The sequence below is a fragment of the Mustelus asterias genome, chromosome 14, assembly GCF_964213995.1.
Source record: "Mustelus asterias chromosome 14, sMusAst1.hap1.1, whole genome shotgun sequence".
Classification (NCBI taxonomy): domain Eukaryota; kingdom Metazoa; phylum Chordata; class Chondrichthyes; order Carcharhiniformes; family Triakidae; genus Mustelus; species Mustelus asterias.
In genome coordinates, this window is record NC_135814.1 from 41218861 (window position 1) to 41246126 (window position 27266).

Here is a 27266-nt window from a genome sequence, read left to right on the forward strand (position 1 = left end):
AGCACGCTGATACAGTGGTTAGCATTGCTGCCTCTCAGCGCCAGGGACCCAGGTTCAATTCCAGCCTTGGGTCGCTGTGTGAAGTTTGCATGTTCTCCCTGTGTCTGCGTGGATTTTCTTTGGGCACTCCAGTTTCCTCCTACAGTCCAAAGATGTGCAGGTTGGGTGGATCGATGATGCTAAATTGCCCGTTAGTGCCTCAAGATGTGTAGGTTAGGAGCAGTGGCTGGGTAAATATGTGGTGTTACAAGGAGAGGGCCTGAGTAAGATGCTTTGTTGGAGAGTTGGTGCAGACTTGATGGGTTGAATTATCTCCTTTTGCACTGTAGGGATTCTATGAACAATTGACGATCTCCAGTTTCCAAGACCTCTGCAGTTTCAAGAGGTGTACCCTTTTCAAAGTACCCAGTTCTATCCACCTTAAGTTCAAAATGGTTGACCTCGCATTTCCTTCGCTTGAAATCTATTTGCTGCAGTTTTTCACACTTATTTAATCTATTAATAACTTGTAATTTTGTTTCCATCCTGCTTACAATGTTGATCTTTGTCATCGACAACCTTTGATATTGGCAAACTCTTGCCACTCGATCAGTTTCCTAGCCAAGTCAGTAATCGGTATGTACTTGCATCAACCCCTGGAGCCTGCTCCATCATTCAAGATCATGGAATTAAGGCCATAATAAGATCAGCCATTTTTCCCACCTGTACCCGCTATAACCCTTCACTCCCTTTTCAACAAAAATCTGTCTAACTCAGCCTTGAATATGTTCAATGACCCAACTTCTATCGCCCGCTGAGAAAGAATTTAAAAGACTAACCACCCTCCGAAAAAAAATAATCCTCATTTATTAAATGGGAGACCCCTTATTTTTAAACTGTCCCTTCAGTAACAGATTCTCCCATGTGACAAAACACCCTCACAGCATCTATCCTGTCAAACCTCCGCAAAATTTTATACCTTTCATTAAGACCGCCCTTCATTCTTCTACGCTCCAATGAGTATCAGTCCAACATGCTCAACACTTCCTTGTAAGACAACCCCCCTCATCCCAGAATCAGCCTGGTGAACTTTCTCTACTGTTTCCAGTGCAAGTATGTCCCCTCTTAAGTTAGGTGACCGAAACTGTACACACTAATCTAGTTGTGGTGTCGCCAATGCCCTAGAGAGTTATAGCTAGACTTTTCCTATTTTTATATTCCTTTCCTCTTGCTGCAACTTGATTCAGCATACTTTATTTTCAATTAATCATGGGATGAAATGTTGCTGCTGGAGGGATTTAATTTATTTGTGCAAGTTATAATTTGGCCTATTATCATAAACGGCTTTGAAATTATATTCTTATGCAGTGCTGACAGTGCCTATGCTCATCAATCTCTCATTTCATTACACATGCATTGGCAAACAGTTGAATTGTTAAAACAACTGTAAATTAAGGGTGTTTTTTTTTTCATGAAGCCTTGTATACTTTTTACCTCTCCCTTAATAGCTCAGCCAAAATGGAAAGAGCTTGAAATTATTATGCATTTTACCTTTATAAAAAAACTCAAATTTCATAGATATGAGCATGAACGTTCATTTTTCTGCCACCTTTTTTTAAATCTGTTGTGTGATGAATGGAGAGACTGTTCTTGCCAACACAAAATATTATCAGCCAAAGTAAAGACCATTCAGCCCATCAGCCATATTTCTTCAAAAGAATCTCACTGGGGTTCTACTCAAACGATTCAAATTCCTGAGGATTGGGCCTGCAAGTATTTCTCCCTTTTCCGCTCCAAAAATAAATGCTCACCTCCAAATACTTTGACCTTACGGTTTCTAATTTAAAATCATGTTATTATAAGCAACTATCAGTATGTTTAAGTTTAAATTGTGTTTCTCATGGGAAGAGATTTACAAATGACTGGCTATTCCCACCTAGCAATTTCTCCTGTTCCCAGATTTAAAAAAAATATTTTTTCCAGCTGTAATTATTCCAAAGAAATCAACTTTAAAAAAACAGCTGAAGTAACCGACCACTTTCATTCTTGTCTACAGATGTAAAAATCCAGTTCTGCTGAAAGAATGAATTGAATGGACTGTGACTATTCTGTGAACTGCATCATCTTCCTCCCTGTTTCAAGTCTGCAGCCTCCTTTTACTGATGTCTTTTTCTTCAACTTAATGAAATTATTTCTATTCTATTTCCAACATCTCTTCTGTTTTCGTGTAGCAAAGACAATTCTTGCTCTCCTGAATTGATCTTCTTACTGTGCTTCTTCTCTTCTGTATTCTAAAGAGTGCTCTGATATGAGACATTTGCAATGCTTTCTGTGTTTGCAAATCTGGCTAGGTTGATCAAGCTATAATAAAATGGGTGCATACTGTGGAGAGAGATGGAATGTTGAGAAGGTGATTAAATATCTGTCCTCTGAGCAATCCTCCACTCAAATTGGTGTTCAAGGCTTCTAGGACATTGTGTGTGGGGTGGGGTTAGGGGGGGGGGGAGGCGGGGTCTCCAATTAAGCTTGATTAACCTCCACTTAATTAAATGCTACAAATGTGCAATTTATGCTAGATTTCACTGTCATAAGACACTCATGAAAAGGTACACTTTATCGATGTTTATCGGATTATGAATTTGAGGAGCTACACAAACCAGTGAAACTGTAACTAGCCTTGAAGTTTTCTAATTGTGCCATAATGTTTCCTGATAACAATTATGCCCATCCTTCCAATCAGAGAGAGGTCTAGTTGTATAGGGCGCCAAAGGCAGCATGGTGGCACAGTGGTTAGCACTGCTGCCTCACAGCGCCAGGGACCCAGATTCAATTCCTGGCTAGGATGACTGTGCAAACTCCGCACATTCTCCCCGTGTCTGCATGGGTTTCCTCCCACAGTCAGAAAGACGTGCTAGTTAGGTGCATTGGCCATACTAAATTCTCCCTCAGTGTACCCGAACAGGTGCTGGAGTGTGGCGACTAGGGGATTTTCACAGTAACTTCATTGCAGTGTTAATGTAAGCCTACTTGTGACTAATAAATTAAAAACTTTAAAAGGCTCAAGTTGTAGATGGGCCTACCTCAGCAGTCTGCTGTCTGGGCGGCAGGAATGTTTTGAGGAGGGCCATGTTCACTGGAGAGGCAATGTCACCTGGGTCTTTGTTTCTGCAAATCGTCAATCAAGTATCTCTGATTCCTTGATGACAATGAAGCTCGCAACTGCCTTGAACATTTAGTATAAGGAGATTATATATGCAAAGGTCTCCACTCTCAAGAACTGTGCAGTTTGACACTAAATTTTCTTTGGGACATATTTTAAGGTTAATTTTTTTTTTTGCTGTGTGATGCATTTGTCTTGTTTGGCTTTTTTCTGCACAATTAAAGAATGACAGACTACAGGATCGAGTCACTGAATAAATTTATTTTAAGTTCTACAATAATAGTGATTTATGTATTTGATTGTTGTTTGTCGGTGTGTGCCGTGAACTTTTCTGTGTCGACTTTGGATGGATGTGCTTTTTAACTGAGTGCTAACTTGGTTGAGGAAGTAGCAATGGTGGATGATTATATAACCATTGTAGGGATTAAAGAAGGCCTTTCCCCATAATTGTGATGTAACACAGGTGGATCTGCATCAGTGGTAGGGACAGAAGTGTTGTAGTCACCGTGGGTTCGACACGAGTTAGAGCCTACAATCACTTTGAGGTTTTGTTGCTGATATGAGTACTGACCAGCTCTATCTGGAAATCCAAGCATTTCAATGGTGAAAGAATTTCACTCAGATGCCTACTGAATGTGGAACAGTGGCCAGAATGACCTGTCATGGCTACATCATTGTAAATGAGTTGAAGTTGACCATGACAGCATTTTCTGGAAAGTTGATACAGTAGGCCACATAGTCAGCAGTCATGAGCAAACCTACTTTTGTCTTGAGCACTGATCTTATGTCCTTCCTGTGATTTTAATTCCCCTGTAGTTAACTCTTATCTTTTACAGGCAGAGTGGAAATAGACTAATTCTTTTGCATATGAAATATTGCATTCCAATTTAAGTTGGATCCAGGCAACATTTCTGCATTTAGTCCATGTGTGGAATATTTCAAAATAGGACCGTCAAACACATGGCCCAGTGCTGTAAAGGAGGAACATTGAGCTTGAAAATTTGTTCGGGCAACTTGAATATCAAATAGAAGGGGGAGGAGGGATGTTGCTGATCTGTTGGCTAGGATCTGGCATGCTGAGTCCTCTATCTGCAGACCAACATTTGAAGTATCACCTGAACTTCTCCAGTACACAACGTCCTCTCCAGCAGCCCTGTGCACCAAGTCCAGCTGCAATTCTCACAGAAATAAGTTGAGGTCCCAACATTAATCTTTGCCTTGCGGTGGATGGCTGCTATGGGAAATGGTGCCAATGATGTACTTAGGCCACTGGGAGCTTAGAAAGGAATATGTCCCAGGGTGGTATAGTCCAGCTATTGGGATCAGCTGCACACTGGGGTAACTGGATTTTTGCAGACATGGATGCCGAAACTCTACCACCTCGCCTGCCACGGAATCAGAGCAGGCGAGGGGCAGACAAGGTCTTGGGCGGGAATTTATGGTCTCACTTGAGCGAGGCCATAAATTCCCACCTGGGAAATCAGGAGAGCATCCTACTTGCACTCAATTATTGACATTAGTTCATTCCCTTAATTATGCATATCTCATAGCAGATAACCTGATGATTCACCAGTACTAAAGAAAGAAACATCAGTTTGTGCCACAACCCACGCAGTAACCAAAGTCTGCATCTTTAGGCAGACAGAAAGCAGTGGGTTAAAAACAGTCAAATTGGACTCGATGTTAACTGTTCCTCTCTCCACAGATGTTGCCAGACCTGCTGAGTTTTACCAGCAGTTTTGATTTCAGATTTCCAGCATCAGCAGTATTTTGCTTTTACTTTCGAAAGTAGTGAGATTTTACCAGGAGACCATATTTACAGTCAGGCACATGAGTCAAATATAAAGTAAGCTGCCATTAATGTTAGGTCAGAAAGATGAGATGGAAGATAGGTAGCAGTACATTGTAACTAAACAATAACACTGTTGTAATGAATGTTGTCATCGGCAGACGCTGACATTTTTCAATGCATTTTGAAATTGAATATTGTGGACCACACAGCAAAGGAAAATGTGTTTGAATTTGAACAAGTTTATTGTCTGATAAATAAATGATTTGGAAAGCATATTGCCTTGCTGCAGATTTTTAAGAGGTTTGTTTTGTGATTTAATCCCATTAAAATACAGACCTGAAAGGCGTGTGTTCAGTTGTTGAACTTTTTGGTTTGATAAACAGCTTTGTAAATTGATAAAGTACTGTCGCCTGTTCATTAATGCACACACTTGACTCTTGTTTTCCTGTCGGTGCAGCTGGCATTGGATCTGAACGCAGCCTTGAGGAGATTGTTGAAACGGAAGAGATAAGAGCCCTAGACGTTGATGATGCAGAAGGAGCTATTGTTCGAAAAGGAGAAGAGGCACTGTGCACACAGGTTTCCACAGATGTTCCATCCAATTCTGAAAACGCACAGACTTCAGAATCTGGTGACTCAGATGTGCATAGTTCCTCTATTGTGACAGAAACCAAAACTGAGAGCAAGTACGTACTGGTTAATGATATTGTTGGTGACGTTTTGTGCACCTTAGATGACAAACATTGTTTAAACGGTTCTCAAAATAGTCTAATCCTTTTAAGTATTAAATTACTTTTGCACTTAATGGAGCTCAAACTGTTGCTTGCTATCCCTTTTGATTGTGAACAGTTGTGTGGCTATGAGGTAAAATGTATTATGACATTTGTTCCAGTCATCTAGAAGGTAAAAATTCCACAGTAAGAATAAGGCAAGAGAGTCTTTTAATGATGTAAAATATTGAATACTTGAAGCCTGCTGCCATTTACTAAGGAATATTCATCAGATAGTTCAACTGTTGGAAAGGTGTCAGCCCAGACTTTGCTCCAGCAAACCTATTAGCATTTACTATCGTTGGCCATGAAATTGACAGTAGCTTGTAGGTTCAGCATGTGTATAGTTAAATCCAGAAGTTGCTGTCAGTGATTCACCATTCCTCCGCAGGATACAATGTTGAAGTCCTCACTGATGAGTATCAATTAGAAATCACTGAACTGAACCTTGCATTTTTTACTACTTCTATTCACATTAAATAACCTTTTAAATTATACCTGTTTGAATGGGGTGTAACTGGGTTTTCAGCACTAAATCATCATTATTGTTGAATGGCCTCTGCAAAACTAATTTGTGGTTTATCAAATTTCTCCTGTCTATAGATTTTTGATTTTTCTTTTGTTGGTGTTAACACTTGTTGATTGTTAGGGACCGGATGTGAAACCCCAAAGTATGTTATGAAGCCTGACTAGACCCCCAAATATTTTTATCTTTTTCGCAGTAATGCAAAGATAAGATGTTTCACTCCAGGTGTGATTCTGTAGATAGACTAGGAAGATTTTATCAAAACAATACAGTTTAAATGTATTTTAATTTTTAACAATTGAAATACATAAACAGGACAAGATACAGTTCTTAACAGCTAACCTATCCCTGTTGGTTCCATTTTAAGCAATATTCCTCATAGATGTAAACTCCCCTTCAAAAAATAAGTTGGCAAACAACAGGCTTGAGTGCTGGTACATGAGCTGCTAGCCCTCGAACCACCAGAACATTTCTGGAGACAGCTACCTATTTTCCAGCAGGTCCCAAACATCAGGGTTAAGTGAGAGAGGGAAAGAGAAAAGGAGACCTCCTGCTCCTTACAAACCCAAGCAGAAACTGCCTGCTTGTCTCTGTAAGCTTAGCTCCACCCAGTCACATGGCTGTCTCTTGTCAATCAACCTAATTAAATCCTAGGGGAATACCCCCCCAAAAAAACTGCATTAGCTCAGATTAAAACAAACACTGCAATATCCAGGATCAATTATGCTTCTGCATTCAGATGAAGTTTAAAACATTCCCCTCAAGCCACATACCAAAAAAAAACATTTCTTAAAGGCACAGTGTCATCAAAGAACAAAGAAAATTATAGCATAGGAACAGGCCCGAGGGCCTTCCAAGCCTGCACCGACCATGCTGCCCCCGTCTGAACTAAAACCTCCTATCCTTCCAGGAACAATATCCCTCTATTCCCATCTCATTCATGTATTTGTCCAGACGCCCCTTTAAGAAGTCATTATCGTATCTGCTTCCACTACCTCCCCCGGCAGTGAGTTCTAGGCACCCACCACCCTCTGTAAAAAAAAAAACTGGCCCTGTACATCTCCTTTAAACCTTGCCCCTCACACCTTAAACCTCTGCCCCCTAGTAATTGACTCTTCCACCCTGGGGGAAAAAGCTTTTGACGGTCCAATCTGTTCATGCCCCTCATAATCTTGTAGACTTCTATCAGAGATATCACACATATTTCAGCACATTCCACATGTGGATTCCGTTCATTGTTTTTGTGAAATCCTTTGCGTGTATCTGATGCTTATTTTTATACTAAGGTTTCTATCTGTTGAAAATTTGAAGCCAATTTACATTTTCTGTACATTTTATCATTTTGCACAGAGTGAATAGTTATACTTTAATTTAAATTTTTACTTTTTGAAAAGATTTTGAGCCTTTTGTACAAAATCAGTTTTGAAGTACGAGGGCACCATAAATGTTCTCTCTATAACACCCAGCTTCAATTTTTTGTTGTTAAACATTTGCAAACACTGTGCACAGACAGACACTAGCCTTCTTTAATACCGCGTGCATCCACTTTTTTTTTAACTTCAACAGAGTAAGTACAGCTGAAGGTGACTACAACCAAACTGTGATGGAAAAGGATGGAAATTCGATGGTGGCGAATATAGGTAAGGATCTGTCAGTGACAAACACATCTGGTAAGTGCCATATATAAACAACAAAGATATAAATCTACCTGGAATTCTAAACCTTTAGAATTAGATTAGCATTTGAAGTAATCCATAAACAGGATTACCCTCCATTTTCTTGTTTAGGTACATATGTATGTACATTATTGGTATCAATGCCTGCCTCGATGTAGGTGACACTGGCATGTTGCACTTCTTGCCCTACCTTGCTAGACCACTCTGTAGGGAATTAAGAGTCAATCATATTGTATGGATTAGAGTCACTTACAGGCCAGACATTGTCTGGAGGGCGTACGTAAATCTGTTGTGCTTTGAATTTAGCCCAAATTGATGAGACTCATTGGGTAGAATTTTGGTGATGGCGAGCAATCAGCGCTTAATTGAGCGTTAATTCCATTCACCTTTAGAGGGAAGTCCGGCTCATGGGGAGCTGTTGGCCAATTAGATTGGTCGACAGCTCTTCAACCCTGCCTTTCACAGCACTGCAGTGGCCAGAGGCAGCACTGCCTGGGATTAAGTCCCAGGACCTTGGAGAAGGTAAGTCCCAGGGGCCGGTACAGTGGAGGATGCCCAGGATAATTGGGAGGTGCCGATTACAGCATCGGGTGGGCCTGGGAAGGGGAGGGTGGGTTCCCGGAGCTCCGACATCCTGGGGGGAGGGTGCCCCAACTCTTGAGGGGGCCTTCAGAATGTCTAGTTAAACGCCCAAGGTGGGGAAATGTCCGTTTCCCACCATCCCCACACCTGCTCACCAGCCTGAATATTGAGGCTGGGCATGATGAGGGCATTAAGTAGCCACCTAAGGCCCCTAATAGGTGAATGGGTGAGTTTCCTACCTGCCCAAGCAGGCAATTGCATATGGTGTTTGGCAAGGTGAATCCCGTCCATTCAATTTTACACTCCCCCCACCCCTCTAAGTCCATCTTGGGGGGAGCATAAAATTCTGTCCATTAATTTAGTTCAACTCTTTCTTGGAAAAACTATGACAATTAAGAATGTAGAAATCGGATAAGAAAATACAAGATGTTGAGAGGTCTGGATAGGGTAGACTCTCAGAGGCTATTTCCAAGGGCTGAAATGGTTGCTACGAGAGGACACAGGTTTAAGGTGCTGGGGGGGTAGATACAGAGGAGATGTCAGGGGTAAGTTTTTCACTCAGAGGGTGGTGGGTGAGTGGAATCGGCTGACGTCGGTGGTGGTGGAGGCAAACTCGTTGGGGTCTTTTAAGAGACTTCTGGATGAGTACATGGGATTTAATGGGATTGAGGGCTATAGATAGGCCTAGAGGTAGGGATATGATCGGCGCAACTTGTGGGCCGAAGGCTTTCTATGTTCTATGTTCTAATACTTTGCTGAAATTGGAGGCACTCTTGTTATCTAAAGTTAAGCACATAATTATGTAAAAAGCAAAAGAAGCTCAACTCTGCTATGTTGCACAAGTATTCCATTTCCCAGCTTTGGCATCCCTTACTGAGGGGAGAAATAAATATTTTACTGTGTTACAGCCTCTCTCCTGAGAATGTCTTGAAAATAGCATTTCTGTGGATACTGTAGTACAGTGTTAATTTTACCAAGAGTAATCCAGAAGCTGGGACTAATGATCCAGAGAATCTGAGTTCAAGTCCCAGGTTAGCAGTTTGAGAATTTCATTTCAATTTTTATAAAATCCCGGGACGAAAACTCATATCAATAAGTGACTATGAAGGTGTCAGATTGCCTGTTCATTTATGTCCTTTAGGAAAGGACTATATTGTGATTCTGCAAAACTTCCAATGTAATTAACTGCCTTCTGAAGTAACATTGCATGCTCCTCAGTTTCTCTGGTCTATTGGAGATCAGTAATAAAATACTCAGATTTGATAAAATAGTGCTTTGAGAATAATATCATTTTGGTTTAAAATAGTTTAAATTATTTTAAACCAACTTAAAATGATCAATATCCTTACTGATATGTAACCTGTAGTATTTTAATATTATCCACATTTTTTTGCCTATACCAAATTTCTAAGCAATTGTCTGTGAATGTCTGTCTATCTGATGGATTTTCAGGTGCAAATCTCCTTTTAAACTACAGTAGGAAATAACAAATATGCCTTGTGATCGCTTGGCTCGTAGAATTGTAAAGTCGTATTGCAATTATATGGAGCAACTGCTACATAAAGTCTTCAAAAAAAGGTTTAATTCTATGCCATGTTAAACTCTGAATACAGAATAGAGGGTGATAGCTACAAACTGGTAAAAGGAAGTTCTGTACAAAGTATCTCTGTGCAAGTTGTGAAGCTAAACTTCCAGACGTTCTGGAAGGAGGCAGATGCAATACTGGGGAATGATGCATTGATATGGCAAGATAAACTACATTGCCAGCGCTCCCTGAAAACCAAATTGATGCAATGCTGTTGGACCCAAGTACATCCTCCTCAATTCACCTATCTCACTAGATCTCAAGACCATTCACAAGTATTCCTAGAAGCCCTTTGTAATATATCTCGAATCCTCAAATATTTCCCAGACCCAGTGACCCTGCTCAGAATTGTCCCCAAGTCCTCCATCCATGATCTGCCAGAGTGAGGGCTTCATTTCCAGCACTGCCAGATTCCAGAGCTATGCCCAATGCTGATAAGTCAGTGTACCTGGGAAGATCCTCAGCCTTTTTAAATCTGTGATGAATGAGAATCTGTTTTTGGCAGCAATTCTTCCCATAACCAGTTTGAGCGTTTGTAACATAGACAACTGTATTGGGACCCTTGCTCTTCCTGATATATATTAATGTTCTAGATCTTGATATGCAAGGGAAAATTTCAAAGTTTGTGTATGATACAGAATTGGTAGCACTATTAGGAGGACAGTGTAGAACATAGACAAGTTGTTGGAGTGGGCATATAGGTGGCGGATGAAGTTCATACGGAGAAGTGTCGGGTGATTCACTTTGGTAGGAAGAACGTGGGAGACAATATAAAATAAGGGGTACAATTCCAACAAGGATAAGGGGCAGAGGGATGTGGGTGTATGAGTACATAAGTCGTTAAAGATGGCAGAATAGGTGGAGTGAGCAGTTATTAATAAAGCCTAGGGTGCTATATATTTTATCAAGTGGTATAGAGTACAAGAGAAAGGAGGTTCTGCTGAACTTGTACAGGACTCTTGACAGACCTCAGCTGGAGTACAGTGCACAGTTCTGGGCGCCACAGTTTAGGAAGGATGTGAACACGTTGGAGAAAGTACAGAAGAGTTTACAAAAATGGTTCCAGCGATGGGAAACTTCAGTTATGAAAATTGATTGGAGAAATTGGGGTTGTTCTCTTTGGAGAGAAGACTAAGGGGAGATTTGATAGAGGTATTCAAATTCATGAGGGGGCTGGACAGAGTAGATTGGAAGAAACTGTTCCTGCTCGTATAAGTAATGAGAAAGTGATTTGCAAAAGAAACAAATGCGATGTAATAAAAAGTCTTTATTACACAGTGAGTGACTCCGGTCTGGAATGCACTGCCTGAGGCAGGTTCCATTGAGACTTTCAAGAGGGTATTAGATAGAAACAAGCAATGTGAAGGGTTATGGGGTAAAGGCAGACGAAAGACATTAAATCGTAGAGAGCTGGTGTAATAGCCTCCTGAAACATAACAATTCTAAACAGGCCATTCAGCCTCAAGGTCTGTGCTGCTGTTTATGCTCCACAGAATCATCTTCCCACTATATTTAGAGTAGTGAATCTCATCGTCTAATATTTATTTGTAAAGCAACAAGATGTAGAAATGTCCTGCAGTCTGAACTGCATCTTTGTCTTAATCACATGCACGTCAGTGAATCACCAGGAGAGATGGATCAAAATCAGATAGTTCCATGAGTGCAACTAAGCATTTGTATACATGATACAGAATGAAGAACATATGGTGCTTCTCTTTCTCTGGTGGGTCATCTTACTTAATTTAAACAGAATAATCTCTCTGACCCCTGACTTCCAGCCCAAGACAGAATATTCTGTCCTACAATCTCCTGTCTCTTCAACCTTCACATGACATCTTAATGCTTAACTGCTTTTTGCTGTGTGTGTCTTTTCTTTCAAATAATAATTCAGGGCAGGATTTTCTGGCCACACTCACCCCAGTGCCGGAAATTACCACCCGAGGTCAACAGACCTTTGTGTGGTCTGCCCCCATCTGCTACGATTCCCATGGCAGGTGGGACGGGAAAACTATGCCTTCAGAGTCAGCTTTTGGTCAAGACTGACTACACCTTGCCTCCTCCGGGGAATCCATTGAGTTACCAGGTCAGTGGCTCAACTGAGTTTAAGTTACTAGGATTGACTCGTCATCAGGGAGTGCCACTGGTCACTTGAATTGCAAGTTATCTCTTTTACCCTCAGGACATTAATTTCAGATGCCCTGTCATAAGCAGGTACACACCTGAGGGCCCTGATGTCCTGTGACTGGTATCCTTTAAAGCAAGCTTAAACTCAAAAGGCCTTTTTAAACATCTCCTGCTTCTGGGCTCTTGCGTAGAATAATGACAACAGAATCCTGAAATATGACGTTCACCATTAGAAATGCCATGAGAGATTAGTGAATGACCGAAAGTACTGTAGTCCAATACCTATTTGGCTGAACATTTCTCTGTTTTATATCTGCATTATATTATTGTATTATTGATGGTGATTTTCCTCATGTGAGTAAACTGATCACATCCTTTGCTTGCATTTTAGTTGGAGACCCACCAATTTCTGAAAATAAAAATAGCGAAGTGTATCAGAGGGATTCTGATGGAACGACCTCAGTGTTACCGCCGGATAAAGGAATAGCAGAAAAGTTGACTCAGACTTCAGAAGTGGCGAGCATTTCTAAAAATACAAGAACCAGTCCTGTGCCAAAACAGTTTGCCAGTTCTTCATCACCTAATGCTAAAGGCCAAAATAAATCTTTGGACAAAATGGAGATCAATGTTGAAGAAATGAATTCGAAAGAAGTTGATAAAACACTGGATTTTCGGAATGCTCCATGTACCAAAACAGTTGATGGCACCATTAGCCCTTCATATGATACAACTTTAAAAGATACTCCTGAAAATGTACAACGTCCACAAGTCAATAATTTCACTCTGCCGATGTCTCCTGAGCAACAGAATTATGTGTCGGCCACAACTAAGTCCACTGACTCAAACAAGCCGGGGCTTGCTAGTAAGCAAGATATAATGCCTGTTGTGAACCAACCATCTACAGAACCTTCGGCATCCACTGATTCTTATGGATCATTGTCAAGCAAAGATACAACCAGAAGTCCAGACAGTCCAACCAAGATTCCAATGCTATACAAGAGTGAATCTGAGCCTAAGCCGAAGCCTTCAAATGAAATCACAAGGGACTATATACCAAAGATTGGAATGACTACCTATAAAATTGTCCCTTCAAAGTCTTTAGAAAATGAAACATTTGTCACTTATGGATTCATGCCGGAAGCTGAAACAGCAGATGAAGAAATATCCTCTTACGATTTTGTCCCAGAGTCTGACATGTCAAAAGTGCCAACAAAGCAGCCCGAGACATCAGAAGAACCTCTATCAAGCGTTATAAGAGAACTGGCTGCTTTTCACAATAGGGCTCACTTCGATACAAGTGCAAAAGAGATTAATTCGACAACCCGTCACCCAGAAACAGCAGATTCCACATTGGTTGCTGATAGTCAAGCTGTGCAACCCAAGCTAATGGTTAATAGAACACAGAGTACTTCAGAGAGAAAGATGAAGTCTGGATCTGTCTTCCTCCAGCTGCATAAGAGGAGCTCAGGGCAATATGTTACCTCAGCACTTGCTCGAAGTTCGAGTTTACCTTCTCAATCCAGCTTGGATCAAGAAAACACATCATTAATAAAGGAAGAAAATGGAGTACAGTGTCAGGAAGTTAGTCCGACAAACGCAGTTGGCCTAGATGTTATCATTCCACCCCCACCAGAATTTGCGGCTTTTTCTGAAGGGAACGCCCAAAAGGAATTGTCCAAATCTGGTGAGAGATCTGCATCTCGACCTTCAAAACCTCCCAAAGTACCAAACAAGCCATCCTTTCGTGTAAAATTAAGTGACACAAAATCTCTCGGAACTACTGTAGCTGCTACAAAAACACACACCTCTACCTCACCATCACCTTTTGCTCTTGCGGTATCCTCAGCTGTCAAGAAAACCCAAACAGATGCAGCCTGTTCCTTTAAACCTAAGATTGCTGTAACGGATTCATCAACCCCATCTTCTCCCACTAAACATGTTGAGAGAGAATTGCATCTGCCTCCTTCAGTTCCTAATGAGTCCAATCACAACAACATAATAAAACAGGTAACAATATTACAACAATGGGAAATTATTTACCAATGTTTGACTTGCAACAAATCTGTTGTAGTTTGAAGGGTACCTTTATTCCTCTGACAAATTGCCATGTGCCTCTTAAACTCCAGTACATATCTAATCAGTAATACTTACATTTACAACCAGATTATTTGGAGAATTAATATTTACAACCAGATTAATATTTACAACCAGATTATTTGGAGAATTTTGAGTCAAATATGAAGCTTTTTTTAGAAATTTGTGCCATGTGATTTTAAACAGGCGATCTCCTGTAATAGTGCTCATTTAAAATCATATGCACTACAATAATGGGAATATTCTGTGAAGTTAAGCACAATTTATTACATTATTCATCAGGACATAAGGCCGAATTGATGCATACAGCACTTTGAGGAAAATGGTGAGTTGACCACTGCTAATGAGTGAAATGTGCACATTGGAAGGTGCTAACACTGGAACCCAAACTGGCTTTTATATAGGAACATGGGAATTAGGACCGAGAGTGGGCAATTCAGCCCTTCGAGCCCGCCCTGCCATTCTATATGAACATGGCTAATCTCCATCTCATCCTAACTCCACTTCCCTGTCTTTTCCCCATAGCCCTTTATCCCACTTTTGATCAAATATTTATCTATCTATCTCTTGAATCCATTGATCCTGCATCCACTGCACTCTGGGGCAATGAATTCCATAGATTTCACAACCCTCTGTGAGAAGTAGCTTCTCCTTATCTCTGTCTTGAACCGTCCCCCCCACCCCTCCTTGCTCTACAAATATGACCTCTTGTTTCTAAAGTGTAACTGCTGCAAACCGATCTGACTTAGAAACTGGATTGCGCCTGAATCCAAGCATGATCCAGATAGAGTGTATGCAAAAGGTTGATGTCAGAACCACAGGAAATAGGTCATTGAATAACCCCGGTAACAGAGAGTGTCCACCGCAGCCCTGCAGGTAGCTCTCCAGTCATTGAAGGAGATGAAAAGATCAGGGAGAGGGAATGCTCCTCTTAACTCCACGTTCATTCGAATAAGAATCTTTGGGAGAAAACTGATTTTGGCACGCTGAGGTCAGACAAGAATAATTCTAGACAGGGGCATAAGTATGCTGGATAGAGCTAAGTAAGCTCTTGATGGCCCCTCAATTAACTTAATTTGCAGTTGTAGTATGTAAACAATCAACTGAAATAAAATATAAGCCAAAAAAATCTTTAAAGGATAGCTGTTTGTGTCAGATCTATAAATCTACCCTTTAACCAGTTATCTTTCGCTTGTCATTGACATTTTGGATTTTTGCTCATTAGTGCTTTGAATGTTTTGTTGATAATTTGTTCCTCAGTGTTATTGGTCTTGGTGACAAGTGAAGTCCTGGAATTGAGATAGTAACAGTGAACCTCTACAAGCACCAGCCATAAATATCCACATTAGTTGTGTCAAAAGTGGACATGCATGTGCTTGGGGTGTTAAGTGAATGATGAAGTGAGCAGACTTTCCTAAATAAATGTACACCTGCAATTTAGATTTTGCATCTTTAGCTCGGGATGCCTCCGTGGCTTCAAAATAAATGAATTTCCTCTAAAGGTGTGTACCTCTCTGACAATGTACAGAGAAATTAGATACCAGGAATCTTAAAGTGAAAAATGTCATTCTTTAGTTGCCTACATTCATCTTGGCCATAAGTTATTTTTTATATATATATATAACCCAGGCAACAACTATCTTTGGTCCACAGCAGAGTTTAAATTATTACAATGGTGATGAGATCTCTAACTTTCCTGCAAGAAATACCATGTGCTAGGTCCCAAATGGAGCAGATTGTATCTTGATGCAAGAACCACTAAAGTTAGATACTTCCAAGTAGCAGGCAAATAATTTTGGCTTGCTTCCACTCAAAATCTTCACCTTTACTTTGTTTTGTAACTCTGTTCTGAACTGCTAAACAAAATATATGATTGTACCAAGACCTTGACAATTAACTAAGTCAGCATTCCTGATAAAAGGAGAAAGATACTCTGGCAAGGATGATGTAGACCTGAATGAAATCAGGACTGTTACTCAATGCCAAGAAATTCCAAATGTCAAAAATTCCAAGTTTACAATTTCAGGACGTACTTCCTGGTCTAAAGTTTGCATAATGCAGTGCAGCTATCAGGGGACTACTACTTCTACAAGGGTCTAGATTTGTAAGATCAGTAATACTAAAGGGGCCAGAAGCTCAATTGGACTTGCTTCTGGACTTCGTAGACCCTTAGTTCCCGGAGTGAAGGCTCTTGAGACATCTGTACCATTTACTGATCAGACACCACACTATGAAGTGGAATCACATGGAATCATAGAATCCCAACAGGGCAGACCAGGCCATTCGGCCCATTGAGTTTGCACCAACTCTCTGACAAGATTATCTTATCCAGGCCCCCCTCCCCTATCCCTGTAACCGCACACATTTCCCATAGCTAATCCATCTAACCTACACATCTTGGGACACTTGAGGGGCAATTTAACATGGCCAATCCACTTAACCTCTCATCTTTGGAGTCTGGGAGGGAACCGGACCACCCGGAGGAAACCCACACAGACACTGGGAGAATGTGCAAACTCCACACAGTCATTCAAGGCGAGAATTGAATCCGGGTCCCTGGAGCTGTGAGGCAGCAGTGTTAACCACTACTACCATGGTGAACATTCAAAAAGAATGGTATAGAAAACTGTGCCTATAATTGTTTCCATCTTTCGTATCCTAAATACCATGGCTGGAATTCTCCAGCCGTTACGCCCACCACTGTTGCCAGCGAGAACAGTGAATTTGGCGCTCAGCCAAATCTCTGTTCACTGCAGCAGGATCAGAGAATCCGAGCTGCAGGTGAGGTCTGAGAATCCAGCCCTATGTCTCTGTAACGGGTCAGAGTGTTCTGTTGCAATGCAATCAGTTTATCAGGTTCCAACTGCTGCATACTAAAACTTTAACAAAGCAAAAAAAATTAGAAAAAATATTAATTGTGGGATTTATTAAATCCAATTGATGCTGCAGCTATTTTTCTAAAATAAAAAGACATAAATTTGTTTTTTTTTCCTTAAAGACGTACCAAATGATGTCAAGGCCATAATTTGTACTAATCTAATGGAAGTATTGAATGTGACCAATGAACAGAATAGGGACAGGTGGGAATGTGGAGTTGAGGTTACAATCGGATCCACCATGAGCTTTTTAAATGGTGGAGAAGATTCCCGGTGCCAAGTGGCCTACTCCAGCTCCTAATCTGTGTGTAATGATAGAATGATTATAGCATAGAAAAAGGGCATTGAGCCCCTTGTATCCATGGTGACTCTCTGCAAGAGCAACTTGTCTAATCTCACTCCTGTGGACTTTATTTGTCGCTAGGCCTTTCTTTTTACTTTCATTTCAGGTGCTTGCAAGTTCACCTTTTGGAAGCCCTAATTGTATTTACCTCTATCACACTATGAAGCAATGCATTCCAGATCCACCACTTGCTGTGTAAAAATAATTTTCCTTATGTTGCCATTGCTTCTTTTGCCAAGCACCTTAAATTGATGCCCTCTGGTTCTTGATCCTTCTGCCAAAGGGAACATTTTTTTTCTCTATCTGCTCTATAGTCTCCTCATGATTTTTAGAAACCCTACAATGTAGAAGGAGGCCATTCGGCCCATCGAGTCTGCACCAATAACAATCCTACCTTGGTTCTATCCCCGTAGTTCCACATATTTACCCTGCTAATCCCTCTATCCCGGGACACTAAGGGGCAATTTGGCATGGCCAATGCACCTAACCTGCACATCTTTGGATTGTGGGAGGAAACCGGAGCACCCAGAGGAAACTCACGCAGACACTGGGAGAACGTGCAAACTCCACACAGACAGTGACCCAAGCCGGGAATTGAACCCAGGTCCCTGGAGCTGTGAGGCAGCAGTGCTAACCACAGTGCCACCATGCCACCCATTTTGAACACCTCTTGTGAAATCTCCACCATATAAAGAATAGGCCAAGCTTCTCCAATTGATCCATGAAACTGAAATTCCTCATCCCTGTATCCACTCTCAAAAGTCTTTTCTGCACTTTCTGTAAAACCTTCGCATCCTTTTTAAGGTGCACTGCTTAGAATTGGACACACTATTCCAATTGAAGCCAAAGCAAAGTTTTATAAATGTTCACCATAACTTCCTTGCTTTTGTACACTGTTCATAAAGCCCAGGGGTCTTGTATACCTTGATAAACATTTTCTCAACCTGCTCTGCTAGCTTCAATGGCTTATGCACACATATCCCCAGGGCTTTCTTTCAGTAACACCTTTAGAATTGCACAATTTATTTTACCCCTCATTCTTCTTACCAAAATGTATCACTTCACACTTCTCTGCATTACGTTTAATTTGCTACATGCCTGCACATTCCATTAACATGTTTTAAGTTTAAAGTTCATTTATTAGTGTCACATGTAGGCTTGCATTAACACTGCAATGCATTTTACTTTGAAAATCCCCTAGTCGCCATGCTCTGGCGCCTGTTCGGGTACACTGAGGGGGAATTTAGCATGGCAAATACACCGAACCAGCACGTCTTTTGGATGTCCTGTTGAAGAGTTTCACTGTCCTCACACTTTGAAACTCTAATGTTATGTCATGTGAGAACTTTGAAATTGCATCCTGCATACTCAGTTCTCGGTCATACATGTATGTCAAAAAAACATAGCGACCCTGTTACCGACATCAGTAGACTTTCAATCAAGTTAGTTGAACATAATTTGCCTTTAGAAAATCCGTGCTAGCTTTCCCTAATGAATCTACATTGTTAATTTTGTCCCCAATTATTCACTCTAAAAGCTTTCCCATCACGACTGATCAAGAGACTTCAAGAGAGTTGGAGAATGGCAGGACTTTCAGAATGTGTTTTAAAAATCCGTTTGTAGCCACACCTCTTCTGCAATGATTCTGGCTTTTGGCTGGAAAGCTAATCTCACAATTTTACTGAGTGATATAAAGTTATTGAATGTACTTTTCATTAGTTATGATTTTAAATGATGAAATTTCAAGTAAGGGCCATGATGGTTGCATTTAAATGTTTGATATCAAAGACTTCTGCAAGTCAACAGACATCCTAGTGTACAGAGCAGTTGTTGTGACCACACTCGTACTGCAGTGCGGCACAGACCATTTATCAGCAACACATAAGAGCACTAGAGAATCTCCATCGGCAATGTCTCCGCCACATCCCCTGGTGGGAGGACCATCAAACAAACACAAGTGTCCTTCTCGAAGCCAGCTCCAGCGACATTCAGACAGAACTGCAAAATCAATTTTGATGGACTGGACACTGTGTCCGGATGCTGAAAACCAAGTCCTGTTTCCCCAACTCTAAATGGCCAGTGTTCCAGGGAAGACAAAGAAAATGCTTCAAAGGCACTCTGAATTTCTCCCTGAAGTACAGCAGCATTGACATTAGTGACTGAGAGGAGTTTACTACCAGTCGTTCATTAACCGCATCTTAATGATAAGGCAGGGTAATGGCAGAGAAGGAAAGTAAAGAAACAAATTCTGCACTCTGGATCCCACTACCTGATGGGACATCCTTCCCCAAAGATCTGCAGTTCAGTTACCTGAAGAAACTCGCGAACCTGAGTAGACGTCATCATCATCAAACAGCCAATGATGGTGATTACTTTGCGTAGCATTACCTGGCAGTTGAGAGCAGAGGTTGGGAACTCCAAATCCTGACAGACCCAGGGTTTCTGTGCATGCGCAGACTGGGAGTGGGCTGCAGGTGAGCGGATCTGCATCTCCATTTGAGTCAAGAACAGGCCTGGCGTGCCTGTGCAAAAAGGGAAATGGAATGAAAACCCTGGTCATGTGACCAGTGGTGGCATGCCAATGAAAATAATTGTCCCAGGTAGAAGACAGGGAGGGGCCGGAGAGAGGACAGGGAGAGGTCCCAAAAGAAGAGCCCCATATAGAGCCAGAAAGAGGTTCCAGTTAAGTTAAAATTGGGAAAAGGGCTGCAGTTAGCAATCTCAGACAGCTCAGGAGCAGCCCCACTAATTAAAGAGAGCTTGGAAGAAGCCCTGAAGTTCAAGAAGGCAGTAGAAAGTTGGTAAAGCTGGCAGTTGAGACAAAGATACCACTTTGAGGCAGTAGTGTTCTGCTCGGCACAGCTGAAAAACTGAAGTTGTGTTTGTGAGTTAGTGCTTGAGTGCATACTTGGGAATCCAGGGGAATAGAATCTTGGGAGACAAGGTTGAAACTTGGTGAGTTGGACCGTCATGGATGTTCTGCAAGTAAAGAGAATTCCGAAGTGTGATTTACGTAAGTGAAGACCGGAATCCTTGTGCCAGAGAGTTTCAGTGAGATCAGTTTGCCGATCTCTAGGTAGGTTTTTGAGCAATCCATGGACTCTATTGGTCACATTTGTCATTTATGATGCAGTGCAGAGTCTTCAGCTCCAATTGGCCTGTTAATTCACATGTGCCTCATTTATGCTGAATGTGAAAACATACGGTAGATATTGTAAATCGTTTCATCTTTCGGATCTTTGTACAATAAAGTTTTTTGGGATTTTTTTTTGTTCAAAACCCATATATTCTATTGATTTTATTCACTGAGCAAGTGTACTGAATCTCAAACTTTGTCTGCTTTAAATAAACAGTATGTTGTCCCTAACCCAATTCTACCAAAAGCTTGGGGGTCTGGTCAAGGATCCATAAACAGGATAATACAATATGCTTAATCTGACTTTAATGTACTTAGGATATTATGCAGAAGATGGGGGTGCAGGCAAGGATTAAAATCTGTTTTTCATCTCTACATTTGCAGAATTTGTCATATTTGTCACAGTAAGTTGATGCATTCTGAATTTCAATTGTCCTGTAATCTTTTACAGCCTTTATCCCCTGAAAGAGAAACAGAAAAGGATCACTACAACCCAGCAGGAACACAGGCACAGCACGTACAATCAAAGTTGCCATCTCCTTCAAGAGAATCAAAACCTACTTTAATTTCCCAAATGAGTGACCCAGGAGAAATTCATCAAGCTGTACTGGATGCCATTCGCTCAGGAGAAGGAGCTGCCAAACTTAAAAAGGTGGACACCGTTTCCACAGTGTAACTACATGCATTAACAATTGACTCAAACTAAGTTGACATACTATATTTTTGAAATTGATTCCAATAGAACTGAAAAATTGTCCAGAAATGATAAAACTCTTAAAGCACATAGTCTTTCAGTATCTTCTTGCACTATGCATTGCAATTCACTGGAATATGAGAGGTTCTGTCTCAAAATAGACTTGACGTGATAACTCAACTGTTAATTGTGAACCTGAAAATACAAATACTGTATGTGCTGTATGTGGAAATTATGTGCACTTGTAATCAAACCAATCCCAACTTCACACCTTTTATTGTAATTTCAGTATAAAATCCACAGTTTTGCATACAAATTTTATGCTGTACATAGAAGGATACAATAATAGTAAAAAATACACTTTTTTGTAATAGGACTAAAAATATTTTAAATGCAATTGAAAATATTTTGTCATACTTTTTTAATTCCAATGACTGTCTTCAGCCTTTCTGGTTTTTATAATTTAGTGATATGCCTTCCAATTGTTCAACAACTAACCAACCAATATTTTTGGGTTTCCTGGTGAACGTTCAACAGTATTTCAATGTTGTAATTTCAGATCTCTGGTGTTCGCAAAACCATGGGCTGGATTTTTCCAGCCCCATTGCGGCAAGACTTGAACGGGAAGGGGTTGTGGAAATGGAGGAAGGTGGGTGGGCTGGTTGGCAGAATGGGGAAAGCCATCTCTGGACAGTTCACCAATGCATTCTCACTGCCAAGCCAATTTTCCATGGACAAGCTGGGGCTTGGACCTAGATCGGCTGCCTGCATCTTGGAGGCATGCAGCCAGCTGAGATAATTAAAGCACTAAGTGTTGATCTACTGGACAAGCCAGCGTTTTGCAGTGGTAGAGAGACCTCGGCACATTTGGAGGCCTCCATCGTAATGGTGATGGCTTCCTTGTGCCAATGCAGAGGACCATCAGAGGCAAAGCTTCCATGCCCCTAAGAGGGGGAGATGGGCAGGATTGGCCCGGTCCCACAGCCCACCCGCTCCACATGGCTGGATTCCCCCTCAACTCTGAGGGGCTTTGCCACACTCCATTTTTAATTTAAATTCATGACTCCCTGAGGGAACCTCCGTGTTGAGGTGTCTTTACAATCCCTGACCTGCCTCAACAGTGCCCACTTCTGGTGAGGCACCAGAGCTGCTGCCCTCTAATTGGGTTGGTAACCTCCCTGCTGCCCTTAATGGGGCAGAAACAGCCAATAAGGAGGCCACCTCCAGGAAGATTGTGCCCTCAGCTTGTTGACTCCCATTTCGTTCTAATGTTGGGGTCCCGAAGCCTGCTGTAAAATCCAGCCCTGTGTCTCCCAACAAAAGCTCTGCAGTGAATCCTTCACTTCTCCACCAAGTAGAAGCATTTATGGGACCACTTGGCTTGCACTTTACTGCAAACTCAAAGCCAAATCAATAGGTACTTGATTGTGTAATAAAAATTTTAGAAATATATATATAAAATATTTGGTGGAAGCTTTCTGTAGATAGAAACTAGCTTGTTCTGTTACTAAACTGTTACAAGGACGGATGTCATATAAAGTGTTATGCAATGGATTAAAATTGACATAGATCTTCTGCCTTTAATGTTTTAAAGGTTAGTTTGATCCAGAAATATCAGTCAGTGAATTATTTGTGAAGAAATTGGTAGTTCAGACAAATGTTTAATTTGTTTTGCTGCTTCAGGTGAGAGTAAAATGAAATAATTGAAAATAATGTATCTAATATCACTCAATGAAGCAATTCACTCAACTCGCCATGTTCAGTGCTTTACTCAATTATTGGAAAGCTATGGGATGAGGGAACGGAATTCTAATGTTTAAATATGGCTGAAGTTGCTAATATATAATTAATGCTTGTCTTTGCAAAAAGTGTGCAATATTTATGTTGAAGTTTAAAAACGCTGTCAATATTATTTGGGCTTATATAGTTGGATATGTCCACTTTCAGATTTGAATATATTTTCTGATTTAGCACTGTATTTAAGAATTCACAACTTCCTAAGACTTACAATATTCAATGTTTCAATTTCTGTACACTAACAGCATATATAATACACAATTTGAACCTTAAGTTCTTTACCCTCAACTCTAAATTTTCTTTCAATCTACATTCTCAATGTTGAACGAGAGGGATCATCTTCTGTCTAGTTTGTTAGTGAATTATTTTTAAGCAGCAAATATTGGAGTTCTGAAAGATTATAAATAAATGGAAGCTGATCCAATTTCCTGGGTTAAAAGTAATGTACTCATTTTGAAATTTGTTATTTTCCTACTTAACTCTGTGCTAGTTTCAGCAATTGAGTTACTGGAATTAAGACTGTTGCAGCCCTTCTGTAGACATTCAAGTCCACGATTAAAAAAATCAACTAAACTTTGTTAGTAATGGAGTTGTACTGATGAGTTACAAAGTGCAAGATAATCTTTCCAACAGTACAGTCACATTTCCTAATACCAACATGTTTCCTTACTCACAGGATCACTGAGTATCGTTTCTCTATATTGCACGTTATTTCCAAGAATACAATTTTTAAAAAATGACAACACTGATAGCCACTGACTGCCTTAACAATCTAAACTGAGGCCAGTGGACCAGGAAAATCCCAGATTTGATCCAAGTGTGGCGAGCTGGTTTTTTTCAGGCTAATTGGTGGTAGGTGTGATGAAAGTGACCAAGGTTCCCCTGGGCTATGAGAAGGAAAAAAGTCTTCTTTTGGGGTGCCATCTACTCCTATAGGAAATGTATATATGTGCAGATATCTGCTGAAAAGGTGACGGGTTTCATCTGTTGAGGTTTGCAATCAAAATATTGTTTTTAAACACACGTGAAAAATCATTTCCCAGCATCTGTACTCCAGCGTGATTTTAATGTTTTTGAGTGAGGAAGAGTCACAGAAAATAAAATTTATGTTCTGTATTATCAAGAATGTATGATGTTCGCCCCTTCTCCATAGTGAGAAGTCTTCACTTTCTGTCCCTTGTCTCAGTCACAAACTGGGTTTGGAGACTGGATATTTAAGAACTTCTTGTTTTGGATTGTGAATACTGTATTTTGATAGTCTCCTTATACTGTTCCAGAATGCCTGACTTCTGGAGGTACTTATTGCTTTATTCAGTACTGTAATACAGGATCTATTTGTCCCAAAGCCTTTCAGGTTCACCTTACTAGATCCAGGTAATTGGTTTAAATGGGTGCGTTCTCTGTAAACATCTTGAACTGCAGAGTAGTTATTTTATTATCTGCCTACACCTTTAACAAACATTACGTGGAGAATACCTGGCTGGGAACTGGTGGTGCCAAATAACCCACACCCTGATTACAATGTGTTCACAGCATATTTGGGCACTGGGAGTTCCTCTGTACTAGGTTTTGGGCCAGCTAAACAAGCACATTGTCCACCATCAGTGTACTGGTATTGAGATCTAATCTGTAATAAGCATATAATACAACTTGTATTTACAAACTGACTCGTACAGAAATGATTAAATGCATTGCTGACGGAATAGGTTCAGATGAGGAGTTTGAAGATTGAGAGAGTAGATTTGAAGATTTTAAGAGGAAGTTTGAAAATTGGCCTCAGTTAGTGGAAAGCTCTACCACTGTTTGATAGAGTTGGGGGAACCAGGAATGCCTACCCAAAAAATTGAACAGCATAATTAGGGATGTAGGACTTAAAGGAGATTGAGGGGAAAGACCCAGGATGGATTTCTGTACGAGGTTGATTCTGTATGGTGCAGAATCCTGAGTCTGCTAGTAGGTGTACCACCAAAGACACCCGAGACCCATTTTGAGAATTCTATTGCAGGCCAAAATCACAAGGAATGAGTTCCTTCATTGTGCTAAGCTCAATAGCATGGAGACCACCCTCCAGAAAAAATGACTTTGTTAAATAAACCACGTCTTCTATGTGGATGACCACAGAACACCCAAGCAGATCTTCTACCAAGACAAACAACATCAAGGTAGTCAGTATAAATGATACAAGGACACTAAAGAAGAGCCTTACAAACTTCTGCATGGAAAACACTGCAGCAGCTGGCCCACATGGAAGCAAGCACTGAAATTTGATTCAACATGTTTAGTGGAGCACCTATGCCAAAATCCAATATGCCCAGAGAAAGGCCAGAGGTGGTGTGACTGCAGAAACTTCCCCAAGTACCAACAATGACAATCCAATTGGCCAATTTCTGGACTTTTTGCCAATCTTGCATCAGACTCTTCAGTTATGAGGAGATCCACAGAAGACGATTAAGTCACTCAGAGCTTGGATGTACTTGATTAACAAGGAGACTACCACCAATGCGCATGAGTGTTTTAAATTCATTATAATAGGCAAGATGGGGAGTGTAGGAGCTGTAATTTACATCAAGTTCAGAAGGATGTTGAAGCAATCAAAGCTGAATGTAACAAAAATATGGATGTTTCAGTGTTGTCGGAAAGCAGGTAAACCAAAGCCAGTGACATTCAGGAGGTGTGAGTAAAATGTCCTCTCTGATTGATAGGAAAGAAGTTTGAATGATGGATTAGTAGTCCAGAGTCCCAGTTATCCTCTGGGGATATGGGTTCAAATTTCACTGTGGCAGCCGGTGGAATTTGAATTCCAATTAGTTAATCTGGAATTGAAAGCTAGTCTAATGGTGACCACAAAACTATCAGTTGTAAAACCCATTTGGTTCACTCATTTCCTTTTAAGGAAGGAAATCTGCCATTCTTGCCCTGTCTGGCTTATGTGTGACCCCCAGGCTCACAGCAATGTGGTTGACTTTTAACTGTCCCTTGAAATGTCCGAGCAAACCATTCCACTCGAAGGCAATTAGGAATGGGCAATGAACACTGGCTTTGCCAGTGACGCTGACATCAAAATAGAAAAGAACAAGATACCAAGGCTGTTTTCAGTCTGGATGATGATAAGACTCAGGCCAGAACTTCAAGGTGTTTTATGAAGTTAGCCTAGACCCTAAGTTTTACATTTGGTGGGGATATTCACAGACATCTTCAACCTCTCTATACAACAAATTGATGTCCCTATCTGCTTCAAGAAGATGACCATCATCCCGGTACCTAAGAAAAACCAAGCAGCGTGCCTTAATGACTATCGGCAGATGGCTCTGACATTCATCATTATGAAGTTCTTCGAAAGGTTAGTCATGGCACGAATCAATTTCAGCCTCCCGGACTACCTGGATCCACTACAGTTTGCCTACCGCCACAACAGGTCCACAGCAGACGCCATTTCCCCAGCCCTGCACTCAACCCTGGAACACCTGTATAACAAGGTCACTTATGTCAGACTCCCTTTTTATTGACTACAGCTCAGCCTTCAACACCATTATTCCCACAAAACTCATCTCCAAACTCCGTGGCCTGGGTCTCGGCACCTCCCTCTGCGACTGGATCCTGAACTTCCAAACTCTCAGACCACAATCAGTAAGGATAGGCAACAACACATCCCACGATCATCCTCAACACCGGTGCCCCACAAGGCTATGTTCTCAGCCCCCTACTCTACTCCTTATACACTTATGACTATGTGCCCAAATTCCCCTCCAATTCGATTTTCAAGTTTGCTGACGACACCACCTTAGTGGGTCGGACCTCAAACAATGATAAGACAAAAGTACAGGAATGAGATAGAGAATCTGATGAACTGATGCAGCAACAATAATCTCTCCCTCAATGTCAACAAAATGAAGGAGATTGTCATCGACTTCAGGAAGCGTAAAGGAGAACATGCCCCTGTCTACATCAACAGGGACGAAGTAGAAAGGGTCGAGAGCTTCAAGTTTTTAGGTGTCCAGATCACCAACAACCTGTCCTGGTCCCCCCATGCCTTCACTATAGTTAAGAAAACCCACCAACGCCTCTACTTTCTCAGACTAAGGAAATTTGGCATGTCAGCTACGACTCTCACCAACCTTTACAGATGTACCAT

General features: G+C 41.0%; 1 protein-coding gene across 3 annotated transcripts in view; it reads left to right on the plus strand.

The window, feature by feature from the left end:
- cobll1b (cordon-bleu WH2 repeat protein-like 1b) overlaps window positions 1-23691 on the plus strand; it is a 185680-nt gene extending 161989 nt beyond the window's left edge. For 2 of the 3 annotated variants that reach the window (XM_078228236.1, XM_078228238.1), the window contains 4 exons: window positions 5389-5617; window positions 7794-7897; window positions 12586-14201; window positions 21095-23691. In XM_078228236.1, the coding sequence (XP_078084362.1) occupies window positions 5389-5617; window positions 7794-7897; window positions 12586-14201; window positions 21095-21319 (2174 nt within the window). In that variant the 3' untranslated portion in view covers window positions 21320-23691. The remainder of the gene's footprint in view (window positions 1-5388; window positions 5618-7793; window positions 7898-12585; window positions 14202-21094) is intronic. The other variant, XM_078228237.1, reaches the window with a different exon arrangement.
- The last annotated feature ends 3575 nt before the right edge of the window (window positions 23692-27266 follow it).